Source organism: Lepidochelys kempii, chromosome 3, assembly GCF_965140265.1.
Source record: "Lepidochelys kempii isolate rLepKem1 chromosome 3, rLepKem1.hap2, whole genome shotgun sequence".
Lineage (NCBI taxonomy): Eukaryota > Metazoa > Chordata > Testudines > Cheloniidae > Lepidochelys > Lepidochelys kempii.
Window position 1 is genome coordinate 29,037,665 of NC_133258.1, and position 18,383 is coordinate 29,056,047.

Here is an 18,383-nt window from a genome sequence, read left to right on the forward strand (position 1 = left end):
ATCCCCCCACAGATCTCTTTCTGCTGAATCATGGGGGGGCAATATCTGAGGGAAGGTGATGGTGCCCCCACAGAAAAGGGTTTTATTTGGCCTCGCACATAGAGGGGCAATGGTGGCACCTGGGAAGGGGCTTTCTCCAGGCCCAGAGGTTTAGTGAGATGGGGGGGGAGGAGGAGCACAGCACAGCTCCTGGGGCCTCGAGAACCCCTCTCCGGTTTCAATTGCTTCTACCGCTGGAGTCGGGCTGCAGGGCGCCCCCATGGGATGGACCCCGCCGGGTTTAGCCCGGGCGGGACGGGGATTTGGGCTACGGGTGTTTTCCTCCATTGCCTCCTCTCACCCTTCAGCTAAGAAAACGGCCCGAGATTCACGAGGGCGTCGGCCCAGCCCTGTACCGCGCAGAGGACGGGAGCGGGACGCGTAACGTCCCCCGGCCGCAGGGCACCGTCTCCACCGCCGGGCGGGCGAGGCCGGCCGGCCGGCCCGCCCCTCTCGAGCGGCGCCCGGAAGGGGCGGGGTTTGTGCAGCCAGGGGGCGGGGCAGCCTGTCACCCGCTCGCGGAGGCTTGTGGGTGAGGGCGGCTGGCCGCGGGGAGGGGCTGGGGAGCGACGGCCCGAGCCTCACGCTGTCGCCGCCGGGAGTCGCTTTCCCTGCCCAGCGGCCGCCGGCCTGGGGAGCGGATCGCAACGCGGCCGGGCCCTGCCCGCTCCTCCCGGAGGTGTGACGGGGGGCGGCGCTCGCCCGGACATGGACTCGCCGCTCCAGGTGGGCGGCGGCCTGTGAGCAGCGTCCCGGGCCGCGAGAGGCCTGGCGCCGGCCGCTGGGCGGGGAGCCGAGCTAACATGGCCACCCCCGCCCAGGGGAAGAGCCTGCGGCCGCTGCACCCGGACACGCTGCGGGTGAGTGAGGGCGGGAAGCGGCTGGTGGCTGCGCGGCGCCCCGGCCCAGTCGCTCTCCCGCTCCCCGGACCCTCTGAGCAGCGCAGAGAGCGAGGGGGGCCCCTGAGAGGGGGGCCCTGGCAGGCTCGCTCCACGCGCCGCCAGTGACCCGACCCGGCCCCTCCCCCCTGGGAAAGGAAGGATGTGGCGTGGCGGCGTTAAACATCAGAGTTGCCCGAAAAGAGACTTTTCTTCGGTGTGCGGTTAAATGATGTAACGGCGGCTCCGCTCTCCGGGCGCCTTGGCCGCTGCTGCGGATAAACCGCTTCTTTCTCTCCGGCTTCGCTCTCCGGCTCCGCTGCGCCGACGATGCAGTGGGTTACCCGGGAGCGTGATTTAAAAACAGGATCTGTTCAGACGCTTTTTTTGTTCCCGGGTCTGTTTCTACTGCTGTGGATTTTCTTAAAGCGTATTTTTACAAATCCTAAAACTTGGGCTAATTTTGACTTGATACCTTTCTTTTCTGAATTTTTCATGGGTTGGTAGCTGGAAACTTTGATAAACGGTCTTGTTTCATGGCATTACTTCAAAAGAAGTAGCAAGAAAAAGAGGGAGGCCTTCTAGGATCGTTGTTGCAATTCTATTGCTCAGAAAACACCCTTGAGTTGAAGTCAAACTATTTGCATTGTAGTTATAGCGACCTGTGTTCTAAATTATATAATCTATGTAATGGGCCTTCAAGAAGTGAAGGAAGAGATGATCAAGGCATCCTTTAATGCTTTCTGTGCAATGCCTATGTGAGGAGTGAACCTCTTGCCCAGCTAAGCAGGAACATTCTTTCCCCCACCTGAGTGCCTCATAGCAATCACCTGGGTGGATCACCAGTCCTTCATTACTCCTGATTTCTGCAGTTGTGATAGAAGTTGAGTTTGGGGGGGTGTCTTCGCTATTCACCCCTTCCACAAGCCTTTATATTAATCCTTCCTGGCTCAAGTGCCTGTATCTGCTACTGGTTGGGAAAGGTTTGAGCCAGAGCACAGTGAAAACTAGCTCAGTTCTCAGTTTCATCCTACAGAGTTTTCAATCCCAGCAGTGAAAACTAACCAGACGGTTAAATTTTCCCTTGGTTACACTTACGCAAAGCTATGAACAGTAGAAAAAACACTGAAGCTGTCTGAAGACTTAAGACAACTTATTTAACAAAAGCCTCCATTCTACAGAAAGGGAGCTAATCTTCATGCAGGAAAGCTTCCTGTTTGCCATATGTATATTTCATGTCCTAAACTCACCTTTTTTGTGTTTTGTTTTGTTTTTTTAGCCACCAAAAATCAACCTTAATATGGAAGATGAGGTCCAGTTTGTGACAATGAGAAGTAAGTTTCTGAACTTCAAATTTAGAGATGTTTCTTTTTCTCAAGGTTTATGCAGTTAGATGAGGAGTTTGAATAAACTGCTGCTCTCTTCACAAACTTAGTTCACGTATTTACCCAAAGAATGCCAGGCACTGTATACATATTTGCCTCCTTATTTGTTTATAATCTGTATAAAACAGAGGGAAGGATGGCATAGAGCGAAATCAAGCAGTTGAGCAAGCAGTAATAATCAGCCCATCACTGACCATTTTGTTTTTCACTTTCCATCTCATTATAGTGATAGGCTATTAGTAGGGCCCTAGCAAATTCCTGGTCCATTTTGTTTAATTTCAATATCCTAGGATTTTAAAAATCGTAAATTTCATGATTTTAGCTACTTAAATCTGAAATTTCATGGTGTTGTAATTGTAGGGGCCCTGACCCAAAAAGGAGTAGTGGGGGGATCACGAGGTTATTGTGGGAGGGGTAGCAGTACTGAACCCTACTTCTGCGCTGCTGCTGGTGGTGGTGCTGCCTTCAAAGCTGGGTAGCTAGAGAGTGGTGGCTGCTGGCTGGGAGTCCAGCTCTGAAAGCAGTCGCCACCAGCAGCAGTGTAGAAGTAAGCATGGCATGGTATGGTATTTCCACCTTTACCTCTGCGCTGCAGCCTGCAGAGCTGGGTCCTCAGTCTGCCCACTTTCTGGCCACCCAGCTCTGAAGGCACCAGCACAGAAGTAAGGGTGGCACGGTATGGTATTGCCAGCCTTACTTCTGTGCTGCTGCTTGCGGGCCGCTGCCTTCACAGCTGGGTGCCTGGCCAACAGCTGTCACTCTCCGGTTGCCCAGCTCAGAAATAAGGGTGGCTGTACTGTGGATGCCCCTCCCCCCCTCAATAACCTTGTAACACTTTGTATGTATTGTTGAGATTGTTTTCCAATGTGCATTACTTTGCATTTATCAACACTGAATTTCATCTGCCATTTTGTTGCCCCGTCACCCAGTTTTGTGAGATTCCTTTGTCACTCTTTGCAGTCTGCTTTGGACTTAACTGTCTTAAGTAATTTTGTCTGTCAAATTTGCCACCTCACTGTTTACTCCTTTTTCCAGATCATTTATGAATATGTTGAACAGGACTGGTCCCAGACAGATCCCCGGTGCACACCACTACCTGTTTTCATTGTGAAAACTGACCATTTATTCCTACCCTTTGTTTCCTATCTTTTAACCAGTTACTGATCCATGAGAGGACCTTCCCTCTTATTCCATGACTGCTTAATTTCCTTAAGACCCTTTAGTGGGGGACTTTGTCAAAGGCTTTGTGAAAGTCCAAGTACACTAGTCCACATGTTTGTTGACCTCCCCTCAAAGAATTATAATAGATTGGTGAGGTGTGATTTCCCTTTACAAAGCCATGTTGACTCTTCCCCCAACAAATCATGTTCGTCCATGTGCCTCATTCTGTTCTTTACTATAGTTTCAACCAATTTGCCTGGTACTGAAGTTGCCTATAATTGCAAGGATTGACTCTGGAGCCTTTTCTAAAAATTGGTGTCACATTAGCTATCCTCCAGTCATGTGCAGAAGCTGATTTAAGTGATAGGTTACATACCACAGTTAGTAGTTCTGCAGTTCCGGATTTGAGTTCCTTCAAAACTCTTATGTGAATGCCATCTGGACCTGGTGGCTTACTACCATTTAATTTATCAATTTGTTCCAGAACCTCCTCTGTTGACACATCAGCCTGGGACAGTTCCTCAGATTTGTCACCTAAAAAGAAAGTGTGGGAATCTCCCTTACATCCTCTGCAGTGAAGACTGATGCAAAGAATTCATTTAGTTTCTCCACAATGGCCTTATCTTCCTTGAGTCCCTTGAGTCCCTGGTTGTGTGGCAGGCTTCCTGCTTCTGGTGTACTTAAAAAAAAAATTTGCTGTTAGTATTTAATTTGATGTGGTGATTGGATCTCTGCCGTTCTGATATATAAAGTACACAACCTTACAGGAATGGAATAAATAACATACTGTGAAGATGTCATGCAAACTAAGGACACGTGTCTCATTAATACTGGAAAATTTCAATTAAAAAAATCTTAAGATTTATTAAGTCAAACCTGGAGCAGGCATAGTCTTAACAGAATCAGGGACAGAAATTGGTAGTTTAATAGTACAAATTAAGGAATATATGGGACAAATTTTGCTATGAGTTACATGCCATGCAACTCAGTTGAAGTTAGTGGGCTGTGGAGAACTTGGCCCATAGGTGTTTTTAAATCAAATTTCAGGTGCTCTTGGATTGTAAAACCTGGACTGGAGTGCACCCTATAGTGGTACAAAATTTGAAACTTCTGAGCCATAGAGAGAACCAGTATGAGAGCCTCTTAGGCCTGTGGAGCACCTTCAATGTTTTACAGATAGACAGAGGTAGGTCTTGATTCCATATACTCTCAAATGACTCTTGGACCTGTAGTGTCTCTTGTTGAGCTCAGTAAGAGTCTTCTTGCATGGATGCAATTACAGGATTGGGGATTTAGTTTATTAGAACGGTTCTGATGAGCATAGCAAGCTTTCGGCTGGGATTCCTTGGTTGTCTGGTTCTCACTGTCTTGTAAGGTGTTATGTATCCTGAGGTTGAAAACATGCAGTATTTGAACTGAATATGTACTCTAATATTTCACGTTCGAATAAAACATTTCCAGGTTAAATTTCAGGAATTAAAGGCAGAAAAATGGCCCAAGTATAAGGGTACCAAGCAGTTTCTCTGTGTCAGTCTTCAAAACTTTTGATAGCTGCATGTGCAATATCCTCGAGCTCTGCACCTTTGATGTCTAAACAAAACTTTAAGGGTAAAATAAAGTACTGCTCGGAAACATTTATGTGATTAATAACTGAATTATTTTTAAACCATAAACTTTATCCAAGTATCAGAAATCATCTTAATAGTTTATGTAAGCTGGGTGTACACTGGGAGTGGTTCACTGGTATAGAAGTACTAATATACTGTACCAGCAAAGCACTCCTAGTGTGGACACAGCTATACAAGCAAAGCTGTGCTACTTATTGGTAAAGTGCAGTTTTGCTGGAATGGCTGCATCTACGCTACAGACTTCTGCTGGCATAGCTATGTCAGTCAGAAGTGTGATCCCTAACCAATATAGCTGTGCTGATAGTCATCTGCAGTGTAGACATAACCTTAGTTTAGACAGCCTTTCTCACAGTCAGAAGCTAAACATTTCCAAATTAATTCCACTTCCCCTAAAAAAAAAAAAATCTGGAAGAGGTATTTTTATGCTGCCTTTCTCCCAAAGGGGTACCTTCCCCTTACAAGTTATTAGCACCTTTTATTAGTTGTAATGCAAGGGAGAAAAATAAAGAAAACTTTCTGTTGATTAGTTTCCTGTGGTCAGCGTCTGAATTATTCTCTTCTTTCTGAAAGATCAAAAGGCAGCTGGAGTTCTTAAAAAAGATTTTGTTCTTGATGTTTTGATTAAATGAAATGGAGGAGCAAATTAGCCAGTGATTTAATTTAATGGAAGTAAATTGTGGTAATTGATACTCCTATAATTACAGCTGTTTGAAAACTGGGTGGTCTAGTTTACTTTTTCTTTTGTTAGAAGCCATTTAACAAGTTATGTGCAGACATAATAAGTAACTTTTAATTTTATGTTATTTAAGTGAGGGACCAGATGGCATAGGTAGGTGGCATTCAGACAGTCTTTTACTTCTTGGTTTCAGGCTTGTAATTGGCAACAGGACTATTTTAAACACAAGATATCATCATGGCTGTTTAGTAGCCTACCAGTTTGTAAAATTGCTTATACATATGTTCATATCACAGTTGATATCCTTGTTGGAAGTCTAATGTCAAGAATTTAAAAGGCATGGAGATACCTTTTAGCTTTCTAGATGTAACTTCTACAAATTAATTAAGGCATATTGGATGGACAGCTTTCTTTATGACTTGTACTGATATAGAACAAAACTTCAACCTCCTGTTCTAATAACACTTTTCATAAGCATTGTATATTGGAAAATTATGACAATGCTTTGAACAGAGCTGCATGGATTAATACTAAATGATGCAATGTCAAACCTTTACAGAAACCCTGAAAGTCACAAAGCCTCGTTTTGATGCATCCCTGGTTTACCTGACCCGAAAATTCATGGATCTTGTCAAAACTGCACAAGATGGTGTTCTTGATTTGAATGAAGTAGCAACAACTCTGGGGGTACGAAAACGAAGAGTATATGACATCACCAATGTATTGGATGGAATCCACCTGATTCAGAAAAGATCTAAGAATCTTATCCAGTGGGTGTGAGTTGGCTTTGAAATTTCTAACTTACATTTGCAAAAATAATACAGATATTTTGTGTAATGTAGTTTGACCTAACTTTGACTTAATTGTGAAAACGTGTTTTAGCTTCTTTTGTGTTTTGCAGTAACTTTCATAAATGAGATGGTACAGCCTCTTAAATCACACTGTGTAATTAATACAGTCTCTAATTATAAGATGCTTTTAACTTTCTAGTATCAGGAAATGAAGCAATTGTGAAGATTTTTTTTTTAACTGACCACAAGAAACTAAAAATAATAGTTTATGACCAAAAAGCTTTCAACATTTTAACTACACTTTTTTAAAAGTTAAAAAATGTTTAAGTGTTCTGTATTGCACTACAGAATTTATTTATAAATATAAGCTTTAAATAATATTCTTGATAACTTTCATATTCTTTTAGAGGATCTGATCTCGATCAGGTTGCTGGAAAGGCATCAGAACAGCAAAAGCTTAGAGATGAACTTTCTGATTTATCAGCAATGGAAGAAGCTCTGGATGAATTAATTAAGGACTGTGCTCACCAGTTGTTTGAATTAACGGATGACAAAGAAAACACAAAATACCCTTTTAACTGCTGGATCAGTTATTTTGGCTACTGGCACCAAGCATTTAGTGATGGAAATTTAGTATAGCGCGTAAGAGGTGGAATTCATTGCCTTCCTTCTCATGCTTTAGTACAGGGCAAGTAGTACTTGGAATTACTGGTCCCAAATAAACTTATATGTGCAGGTATGTGTCTATATAGAATAAACAGCAGAAGGTAAAAGTTGAAGGTGTGGTCTTAAAGGAACACTATCACTGAAGTAATTATGAATATTTACATTTAGTAGTCCTATCTCATAGGCAAGCTTTGACAAATGAAAAGTCGTTTTGTAATTGAGATGAGTTAAACACCAAACATGAAAATTGGGAATATCACCTAAGATTCCTCATTCTATGCTTGCCTCTAGGCTGAAGGCTAACTAGAAGAAAGTCTGGTACTTAAATAAATTCATTTTCAGACAATGACCAGTGAAACTTGTCCGTTCCTTGAAAGAGATCAGAAAGTAATTATATAACACAGTAACAGCCGTCCCTTTTTCTTAAAACAGTTAACAGATTTCCTTATAGAATCCTTGACTTATGTGTACACTAGCTTATGTGACATATCAAGATATTCATAGCATTAAGGCCTTTCAAGAACAGATTGTTATGGCAATCAAAGCTCCAGAAGAAACAAAACTAGAAATACCAGCTCCTAAAGAAGTAAGTATTGCTTTTCATTACTCTAAGGCAACTGCATTTTTAGAATTCGAGTTTGCAAGAAGAGCAATTCATTTTTCACATACAGAAATTAATATTGGTATGATATAATATTGGTGTTCTTATCTGATACTTTTCATAAAACAAAGATACCTGCAATAATGTTTGGTGTAAAAGTGTGTGGGGACAGTGTTTTAGCTAAGGTGCTCATTGCTAAAGTACCTGAATGCTTCACAAATTAATATAATTTAAAACCACACCTTGAGATGAGGCGGTATGATTAACATCCCCCATTTTAAAGATGGAGAACTGAGGCACAGAGATTAAGGGTACGTCTACATGGGCAGCAATCGATCCAGCGGGGGTTGATTTATCGCGTCCAGTCTAGATGCAATAAATTGATCCCCGAGCACTCTCCCGTCGACTCCTGTACTCCACCGCCGCGAGGCAGAGTCAATGGGGGAGCGGCAGCAGTCGACTCACCATGGTGAAGACACCGCGGTGAGTAGGTCTAAGTACATCGACTTCAGCTACGTTATTAACATAGCTGAAGTTGCGTAACTTAGATGCCCCCCTCTCCCCCATGTAGATCAGGGCTTAGTTTACAAGCATACACTACTACCCAATTTGAGACTCCTAGACCTGACTTTTCAGAGTACTTAGCCCTATATAGATCTTTATATGTTCAAAGCACAGCTCCTGTTGGCTTCGGTTGCAGCTGTGAGTGTGCAGCACTTAAGCAAATCAGATCCCAGGGTGTCAAGTCAGGCAATCAAAAAAGAAAAACACACAATTAGTGATGATCTCTGACAAGCTTGGTTTCGCTAACTTGCTTAGCATCAGGGAGCGACAGCTTCTCAAATTACATATTGCTTTGGCTATAGTAAAAAAATTCTGGCAGTGGGTTTCCATACTTTCATTCTTGGAAACAGCTGTAAACTGCCTGACTTAAATTTTCCGAAATGATTCCTCCTCGGGTAGATGCCTAACATGGAAATTTTCAGCCCAATTGGTTGGTTAGGCACAGTTTTATAAGCAACTGAAAACAGAGGCTTATAATAGTTTCAAGCAACCTTACTAAGAGGTGCTACCAGCCCTGACTGTAATTGTTTAGAAAGCTAGTACAACATTCTGTAAAATTTTCATGCATATTTGATTTTTTTTCTATTACAATGCATTCGTCTCTTTGGGGAAAAAATAGTTCTAGAACTTGTTTCCCTATAATGTTTACACCTAAATCAGTTTTTTGATTAATGTCTTGGGGTAATTTCGTGTCCTCTGCCTTTGGTTCTTGAAAGCCCATTACATTGCTGATATTATCTAGTGGGGGTGTTGACATAGCAATTTATTAAATTTGTCCTGCCTTACTGATTGTGCTAGCAGTAAAATTTGTGCCAACACTGATTGTTTTGAGCTATTCAGTTGTCACATTGACCCTAAACTCATCACTTTTGCTACCTCTGTTTATAACAGTGTAATAAAATTCAGTCATTTATCAACATGGCCTGTTGAAAATGAGCAACGAAAGAAAGTAGTTCTTCACATTGGATGGACCCTCATCAAAATAAAACCCTTCTAGCACACAGAAGTGTTCAGTTGCTTAATTACATTATTTAATAGATGTCATTCAATATGGCAGGTTCATAGGTAACCCTACCAATTTACCAAGAACTAAAGAACCTTTAAATTGGCTTAATTAAAGTCTGTTGAAGTTAATATGTCCCTCCTATATCTGGACCTGTTCTTGTATGTCTATTTGTGTTAAAATAGATGCAAAATACTTGAAGTAAAAATTAGTTTGGCTTAATCTATAAATTTCTTCTGATTCTGTGTATATAAAATCTGTTTTACAGGATTGTATAGAAGTACGTATAAAGAGCACAAAGGGACCCATTGATGTATATTTATGTGAAGTGGAGCAAGATAACCCAGGTGCCAAAACTTTTGAAGATATGGATACTCTGACGTCAGAAACTAAATCACCAGTACCTCTTGATGAAGGTATGTGAGAAATTTAAATGGAAGAAAGGTATTTATCAACATGAGACAAACTACTATGAAATATGTATTGTATCCAACTCGGTTTGTCAGAATGATAAACACTTCTAATCCCCCTGAAACTTGTATAATTTTTAAAGTGGGCTAAATTTTCAGCATATGAAAAATATTTCAAAATCAACTTTAGCCCTTGTTACTAGAGCTGGGCAAAATCTTTTGGATAAATAGTTTATTTGTTGAAAAATGTGGTTTTTGTTGACATGAAACTGTTTTCAGATTTGACACACATTAATTGAATAATTTAGTCCAAAAAAAAGTTTTTGGGCTAGATTTGCAAGGGAACATAGGTCCCATTCAGAAAACAGCTGGCAGTGGGTTCCTCCTTATAACTTTTAGCCCAATGCATAGGGCACTCACCAGGGATGTGGAAGGCCTGGGTTCCGTTATCTCCATTTCTTTATACAGGGCAAGGATTTGGATTGGGTCTTCTACTTCACAGGATCATCCCCTAACCACCAAGCTATGGTGTGTTCTGGGTCAAGTCTCTATACAAAGTGGAACAGCTTCAACAGGAGGAGAAAGTACTTGAGCCGGAGAGAGAGAGTGAGAGTGAACATAGCCTGGTGGTGTGAATCCCCTAACTACTGGGCTAAAAGTTATAAGGAAGGCTCCTCCTCTTCTTGTTGTTTAGTGAATCTAGCCCTTTAATAATGCTGGAAACAAAGCATTTCGGATCAAACATGTTTTATTCATCCAGGAACGGACTTCTTGTTTCGCTGAAACATTTTAGGATCTTTAGATTCATTTTGACTCAAACTAATTTTTTTTTTTTTACAGAACTCTGTGTGAACTGAAAAAATCAGTTATTTGCTCTGCTCTACTTGTTACCTATACATATTTTGATTTGTGTAACACTATTGTATAATATAATCTGGTGCCCTGCTGTTCTGTGATTAGATGTATAATACCTTGCTACAGAATCTTAGAGTTTGCAAAACAGGAAAACTTGACAACTAACTCAATAGCTCACTTCAAGTGAGAGCGGATGTGTCTGTTTTCATCAATAGAGATGCAAGATAACCAGTCATATATGCAGGTTACTGCTGTCTGGAAGTAAACAAAGCAGGATACGTAGTTTGATGGGAAGGTGGGGGGAGTAGTTAAGGTGACTTATTTTCAGCAATGCTATTTGAAACACCTTCCCCCGGTGTCCACTAAGATTTTTGTTTTTGTGCCACTTGTGGAATAGCAACATGGTGATGTGATTGGTCCGTTTCCAACAGTCTTTGTGTTAACATAATCCTAACGCAATAGTTTTTCCTTATAAAGTATCTCCTGTGTTTAGTGGCACTAATTCTAGAGGACTGAGGAGTTAACCCTTTGCAAAAGTCAGTGTAAAGAGGTCTGAGATTTGTAGCTTACAGTATGTAGTTATAGAATGTTAATTGTCTTCCATAGGGAGTGGAAATATTTTTTTTAAAATAACGGAGCCCAGTATTTCTGTCATTAATATGGGTATAAAACTGTGGATGACCTGTTCCTGTTTACTTGCCACAGCAATGCTCAATAAAATCACTAACTTCCCTCAGAATTCTCATGTCTTGTACCTTCCTACATAAATTAGTCTTGGATTTCTTCTTTGAGTGCCAAGGAAAAGAGGAATTGGGGAGTATTTCTGTTACAAGGTAACTTAAATTATTAACAATCAGCCATTCCAATTTTTTTTAAGTGAGGTAGTCAGGATTCTAAAGTACATTTCTGCTTTCAACCATGGCAATACTTAGCAACTTGTCCTATTAGAACAAAAAGACTAGCAATAAGGATTTCTGGGTTTAATTCCCTCCTCTGCTGCACATTCAATGTGAAGTTGGGCAAATCATGTAATCTCTACCTCCATTTATCTGTCTTGCAAAATGAGTATAATAACTGGGGTGATGAGACTAAATATTTTGAAATCTTTGAATAAGACATATTAAATTCTTTTCTGTGTCAAGCATTTATCTCAGTAAAGTTTGGGAAACCTCTATTAGCAGTTTAAGCTATAAAGCACATAATGAATTAGTTCATTATTTTACTTGCATAAGCAGTCATGCTTCATGTTAGCACTTCTTGTGTAACTACTGCTTGTCTCTATAAACCGTTCAAATGTAGGATAAGCTTTAAAGAATAACAACACTTCTTGTATCTGCCTAGTTTGTTTTTCCCCCGCTTCCTTGTTTTTGTGCCTATCAAGATTTACATTCCCTTTCATGTCACGTGACCATATCTTTTTTTTTTTTTAATTTTTTTTTTAATTTCACTGGTTTAAGTGGTACTGTCTTAGCACCTCCCCGCCCTTTTGTTTCGCAGTATCAGCGGAATGATCTTAACGGTGAGGGGCGATAGAACCATTTTATAGTGTCGTTTGTTACCCTAGAATTCTTACACCTGAATTTTTAAAGGGCATATATGTAAAGTTTCTAAATCCGTGTATAGCACAATAAGATCACATGTAGATGCAGTACTTTTTTTTAATTCTACCATACCTCAGCTTTCATAAATATGAATGTTCCCTGAAAAAGAATACATGTTTTGGTAATCTTTTTTCACTTCCCTTCTAGAGTGAGATCTTCTAAATCAACATGAAGGGTGAAGAACCATTAGAACACCAAGTCCGGTGCAGATTATCATGAATATCTGCACTGCAGAATTCCCTGAGTTACTTGGAACTATGAATATGTTTTTCAAACTTAAAATGGGAATAATTCAGTTGTTGAGTGCTTTCACGCAATTATCTTCAATTGCTTCAGTCTAAAAGAAGGTAATTCAAGGAACCATTTTTAGGAGCTTTGTTTCTACACTTGTGCGTAATCTGCAGCGTTTGGGGGAAATGGCCTTGTTTTTACCGTTTTTATTAAATAATTTGAATGATGATAAATATGGACAAGAAATTACTTCAAAAATGAATATTCTTTAAAGCCACATCTGGACCAAAATATGGTCCTGCAAGACTACAGATAATAAAGAAGCACTTTTAATTCTGAAACTGCACTGTCACTAAACAGGATTGTTAAATATAATGTAAGAATCGAGAACTGGAGCATTGGAAGGCTTTTCTTACCCATAAGGAATATGACAAGTAAACATCATGAAAAATTGAAGCTATGCCTTGCACTGTGTGGATGTGGTTTGCATCTAACTCCGCACAGTGCGAACAATGAAGTTAAAGGCATGGCTTATGTGTGTGTATATATCTGTATCATGTTTAGATAGTCACTACTGGAGATTGACCAAATGAATTGCACTTTTGCCTTTGTACAGCAAAAACTGAAATAAACCTGTAAATATAAAAAGTCAGTCTAACGGTGTTTAGTTGAACTTCATCTTGGCTTTCTCTTTAAAGAGTAGAAATTCATTATGTGAATATAATCACGATTCATCGCAGTTTTTAATTGCACTGTTAAACAATAGAATACCAATTGAAATTTATTAAATATTTTGGATGTCTACATTTTCATATATATTGTATTCTGTGGTGTAATTGAAATCAAAGTATACTTTTATTACAAATATTTGCACTGTAAAAATAATAAACAAAAGAAATACTATTTTTCAATTCACCTCATACAAGTACTGTAGTGCAGTCTTTGTTGTGAAAGTGCAACTTACAAATGTAGATTTTTTTTGTACATAACTGCACTCAAAAACAAAACAATCTAAAACTTTAGATGCTACAAGTCCACTCTGTCCTATTTGTTCAGCCAATCGCTAAGACAAACCAGTTTGTTTACATTTAGAGGAGATAATCCTGTCCTCTTCTTTACAATGTCATCAGAAAGTAAGAACAGGTGTTCGCATGGCACTTCTGTAGCCAGCATTGCAAAGTCTTTACATACCAGATATGCTAAACATTCGTATGCCCCTTCATGCTTTGGCCACCATTCCAGAGGACATGCTTCCATGCTCCTGATGCTAGTTAAAAAAAATACTGCATTAATTAAATTTGTGACTGAACTCCTTGGGGGAGAATTGTATGTCCCCTGCTCTGTTTTGCCCGCATCTGCCATATATTTCATGTTATAGCAGTCTCGGATGATGGCTCAGCACATGTTCGTTTTAAGAACACTTTCACTGCAGATTTGACAAAACACAAGATACCAATGTGAGATTTCTAAAGATAGCTACAGTACTTGACCCAAGGTTTAAGAATCTGAAGTGCCTTCCAAAATCTGAGAGGGATGAGGTGTAGAGCATGCTTTCAGAAGTCTTAAAAGAGCAATACTCCAATGCGGAAACTACAGAACCCAAACCAGCAAAAAAGAAAATCAACCTTCTGCTGGTGGCATCTGACTCAGATAATGAAAATGAACATGTGACTGTCTGCACTGCTTTGGATTGTTATCGAGCAGAATCTGTCATCCGTATGGACACGCATCCTCTGGAATGGGGGTTGAAGCATGAAGGGACATATGAATCTTTAGCCCATATGGCAGGTAAATATCTTGCAATGCCGGTTACAACAGTGCCTTGAGAAGACCTGTTTTCACTTTCAGGTGACATTGTAAACAAGAAGCAGGCAGCATTATCTCCTGCAAATGTAAACAGACGACTGGCTGAACAAGAAGTAGGACTGAGTGGACTTGCAAGCTTCAAAATTTTACATGGTTTTATTTATGAATGTAGTTTTCTTTTTACATAATTCTACATTTGTAAGTTCAACTTTCATGATAAAGAGATTGCACTACAGTACTTGCATTAGGTGAATTGAAAAATACTATTTTTGGTTTTTACAGTGCAAATACTTTGTAATCAAAAATAAATTATAAAGCGAGTACTGTACACTTTGTATTCTATGTTGCACTTGAAATCAATAAATTTGAAAATGTAGAACACATCCAAAAATATTTAAATAAATGGTATTCTATTATTTAACAGTGCAATTAATCGTGTGATTTTTTTTTTTAATCGCTTGCCAGCCCTAATTGAAACATTGTATTGTACCGGCTCACTAACTTCTATAATTAGATGGTATGTCATTGTAGTATTGAGGCATCTTGACAGTGCTACATACCCAGTGATTGATGTGTAAATCTGTTATTAATGGTTGCTGCATATGTCTTGAACTTAACTGTAACGCAGTGCTTCGAAATAGTAGAGCTGCCTTTTCATAATTTTTACCATGCAAAAAGTTGCCTAATTTGGAACTGTTCTCTCAGCTGTAGCTGCAGTTTCCCTTTTTTTCTAAAATATTTAGCAAGATACAAAGTGTTTTACACTACTGTCCCTCTGGGACTAGTTTTCCAAATGAGTTAGTTCATCTGGGATATCAACAACTTAAGTGTGGGACTCCCTATTGTTTTGCTATAGTATAGATTGTATGCTTATCAAGATTTTTCTTTAATTTACCCAGGCATAATTTTAAACTTCCAACTGTGACAGACTTAGTGTAATCACTTTCTCAATTCACAGGAAGGTCAAAAATAGAACTACCACTACGTTCTAACTGCTGAAATACTTTCCTGTAGTTAAGTCCATTAAAGCCAATGCTTATTGGAGACTTCAGATAATCAGAATTTTTAAATACTGATGTTTTATACAGCTGTTGTTTAAAACAAGTCTGCTTTTATTTTGTTAACAAACAGCAGAGGGTAGTGGACTCTAAATAGCTTCAGTGCAACTAAATGAAGACCCCAAATTAATCCAATTATATATAGTTTGCCCACTGGACAAAGTATTAAGCAGACCAGTACTTGTTTCAAGCAGCACTCAGATGTTTTGTATGTGATCTAACAACTTCCAGATCTAGGGAGATGGCTTAGTGAATTCCAAATGGGACTTCAGCATTATTGGAATCTCCTTATCTTTCCTACTTTGGCTTCCTTCAGAACAGTGAACTGTACCATGGGCTTCAATAGAAGCATTACTTAGGATTCATCTAAAGTTTAGGAAAAAATGAAGGTACACTTGCTGGCTTGGTTATAATATGGACTGGGAAGAAGCTTGTAAAGGGTCCGGAGCAAGCAAGAAATCCTAAAGCATCTGTGAGTAGAAAGATCATTGGAGGAAGACATGCTTTCTCGAGAACCTGATCAGTAGACCTTAGTTTAAATTGTCTGAGTTGCAAGACCTTAGTCTGTCTGACAAAACATATCTCCCTCTAGGTGGCAGAGTTGTTTGCTTTTGGACGGAATAAGCAGTAATCATTTAATTAGCCTTTTATAGGATCATTTCAACAGTTTGGACAATAGACTGTTTACTGTGAAATGAACACTTAAGATTTCATTAGCACAAGAGTGAGGAAACCTACATTTTGTGCATTAGGATAGGGTCTTGAACTGTGCAGCCATGTAACGTGGAATAATGAGCTATAGCATATATTAAAGGGACTCCATCTTAAACACGCTTGTCAATATATTTACCTGTTACAAGTAACACTGAAGATCACTATTAAAGGGAAGTTGAGGAAGTTTTTTCTTTGTCATGCATTTAACAGCATTTTGTAAATAGTTTCCTCTTTTCACCTTTTAGTGTGGGTCTTTCACACAGAAACAGATGGAGAAAAACATTTAAACATAAAAAAAAGTGGTAAAATGACAAAATTGTGAGGGAAGCCTGGGGCCAGATATAAATATGAAACTACTCTTAATTTGTTTTTACAATGGACTAGACTTATCCCTGTATACTGACTTTAATAATGCATATTAAATATTTTAAAATGTGCACTCTACCCTCTATTCATGGTTAAGCAGTACCTTTTTGTTACTTGAATCTTTGTAACCTTATCTAGTTGTGCTAATGGAAGACCTTAACATATTTCAGATGATCATGGAAGTAGCCAGCTAGTTAAATAAGCTTAGACTTGACAGTGTAGGAATAGATGTTGAATTATGCTCAGCTTGAGTATTAGAAACTGTCATAAAAGGTGAATGTGATGGGATACCTTAATAGAGGAGATAAGACTTTACTCATGTGAGTATATATGATACAGTGCATCTATTTGATTTTTTTTTTGTGTAAAGTGGTTATTGAAATTTCTTGTTTTTATATAAAAATAAACCATTTTGCAACGTGTGCCTGTATAATATTCCTCCCTCAACTGTCTCCAGGTATTCTGCTTTCAATACATTAGGAACAGGTATGAATTTTTTTTTACTCTTGCCTACATTAGAATGATTGAGCATCTCTAATTGCATTAGTCAGTGATAGCCATAACCAGAACACATTATTATAAAATGCCCTGCTTCTGACTCCATAATTAGAGCAAGCCACATAACTGGCCAATTCAGACCTTATTTGGCATAATGAGAGAGAAGATAACTACTGCAGAGTTTTGAATGTGAATAAGTGTTGAAACCAATAGGACTTGGTAGGGAGAGAGAGAGTTTTGGAAGGTCCCTTTAAGGATACAAGCTCTACGTTTTGAATAAGCTGTGTTTGCAAGGAGTTTATTTACAAGCAGGGTTGAGGTCAACTGGTATAAATCATGGCTTAGTCTACACTTGCAGTTTACAGTGGTGTAGTTATGCTGGGTGCCAGTTGCCAAATGTTGATTTGTGGCTAATCCTGAGTATTAACAAGGTCTCAGTTTCTTAGTAGTTTGAATCAGGTTTAAACTGTTTACATCTGAAATGAAGGTGCCCAGATCTGACGCTGTTAAAAAGGTATTTACTGTTACCTAAGCCATGATCTGCTATTCTTTTTGGTCTTGCATCTGATGTCTCTGACAATAATATACATATATTTTAAAATATGTTGAGGCCTAAATGACACAATTTGGTATAGATACTGTACTTTTCTGTAGTTTCTATGTTGTGTACATATTTTTCTAAACTTCTTTCTAAGAGAAATCCTCCCTTCAACTGTGTATACTATCAAAATATGGAACAGGAGGTCCCTTTACTTGCAAGGCATTGAAGTGAGGTAATTATATTTGTCACTTTTAACTTACAGGAGAAAAATAGCTACATCCTTTTGAAAATAAAACTGAAATGGCATAGTTCAATACTTTTTTTTAAAGAACCATTTATGTAAAAGAGAAGAAATTTGGGTCTTTAAATATTTAAGTGGGTGGGGTCTCAGTTGCACTTGAATACTGGTGAGTGAGGATAGGTACTGAAAACTGGGATATGGAAGCATTTAAATGTATTGCTTAAACTCAAAATGTATTTTTGTTTTTATTTATTAAATTTCAATGTAGTATACATCATAATACACTTCCCTGAAGATCCGCGGTTTTGGTTGAGGCCCAGCACAGCCAAGATGCAACTAGAAGTTGAACAGAAGAACCCTGGATCTGAAAGCCCCAGCAAAAGGCAAATGTTAGCTATTTGCAACAGTATTAATGCTTTTCTTTGTAGGCATTTAGGCCTGGATTCTCAAGGGTATTTAGGCTCCTAACTTCAATGGAAGTTAGGAGCCTAAACATCTTTGAGGATCTGGGCCTTAGCTTCTACCTTCCTCACTTATATGGCGAGCTTTAGCCCAAGAACACACATACAAAGAGCTGTTCTAGCCCTTGGAAGATAAACCATCTTACTAGACGCATGCAAATCCTGGAAAAGTGAGAGAGATTTTTCAATGGCATCTGGACATGAAGAAG

The 18,383-nt window shown here is 39.4% G+C and overlaps 2 protein-coding genes across 4 annotated transcripts in view; one reads left to right on the plus strand and one right to left on the minus strand.

Annotated features, from left to right (window-relative positions):
• GREB1 (growth regulating estrogen receptor binding 1) overlaps positions 1–453 on the minus strand; it is a 175,708-nt gene extending 175,255 nt beyond the window's left edge. The window contains exon 1 of the mRNA XM_073335996.1: positions 341–453. The gene's annotated coding sequence lies outside the window, so the exon portion shown is untranslated. The remainder of the gene's footprint in view (positions 1–340) is intronic.
• A 110-nt stretch (positions 454–563) lies between these two features.
• E2F6 (E2F transcription factor 6) lies at positions 564–13,137 on the plus strand. Of its 3 annotated transcripts, none has more exons than XM_073336006.1 (7): positions 564–899; positions 2,197–2,251; positions 6,327–6,543; positions 6,966–7,124; positions 7,696–7,810; positions 9,661–9,808; positions 12,406–13,137. In XM_073336006.1, exons 1-7 carry the CDS (start codon positions 843–845, stop codon positions 12,408–12,410), a joined length of 756 nt encoding a protein of 251 aa, XP_073192107.1. In that variant the 5' UTR covers positions 564–842; the 3' UTR covers positions 12,411–13,137. The 3 variants fall into 3 exon arrangements, with proteins under 3 accessions (XP_073192107.1, XP_073192108.1, XP_073192109.1); XM_073336007.1 differs by having other exon boundaries at positions 6,327–6,537; XM_073336008.1 differs by having other exon boundaries at positions 564–765.
• The last annotated feature ends 5,246 nt before the right edge of the window (positions 13,138–18,383 follow it).

Excerpts from the sequence above, each read along its gene's own strand:
- E2F6 (XM_073336006.1), top strand. The coding sequence starts at position 843 with ATGGCCACCCCCGCCCAGGGGAAGAGCCTGCGGCCGCTGCACCCGGAC. Across the intron at positions 2,252-6,326 it reads CCAGTTTGTGACAATGAGAA|AAACCCTGAAAGTCACAAAG; the intron begins GTAAGTTTCTGA and ends AAACCTTTACAG. Across the intron at positions 6,544-6,965 it reads AAGAATCTTATCCAGTGGGT|AGGATCTGATCTCGATCAGG; the intron begins GTGAGTTGGCTT and ends ATATTCTTTTAG.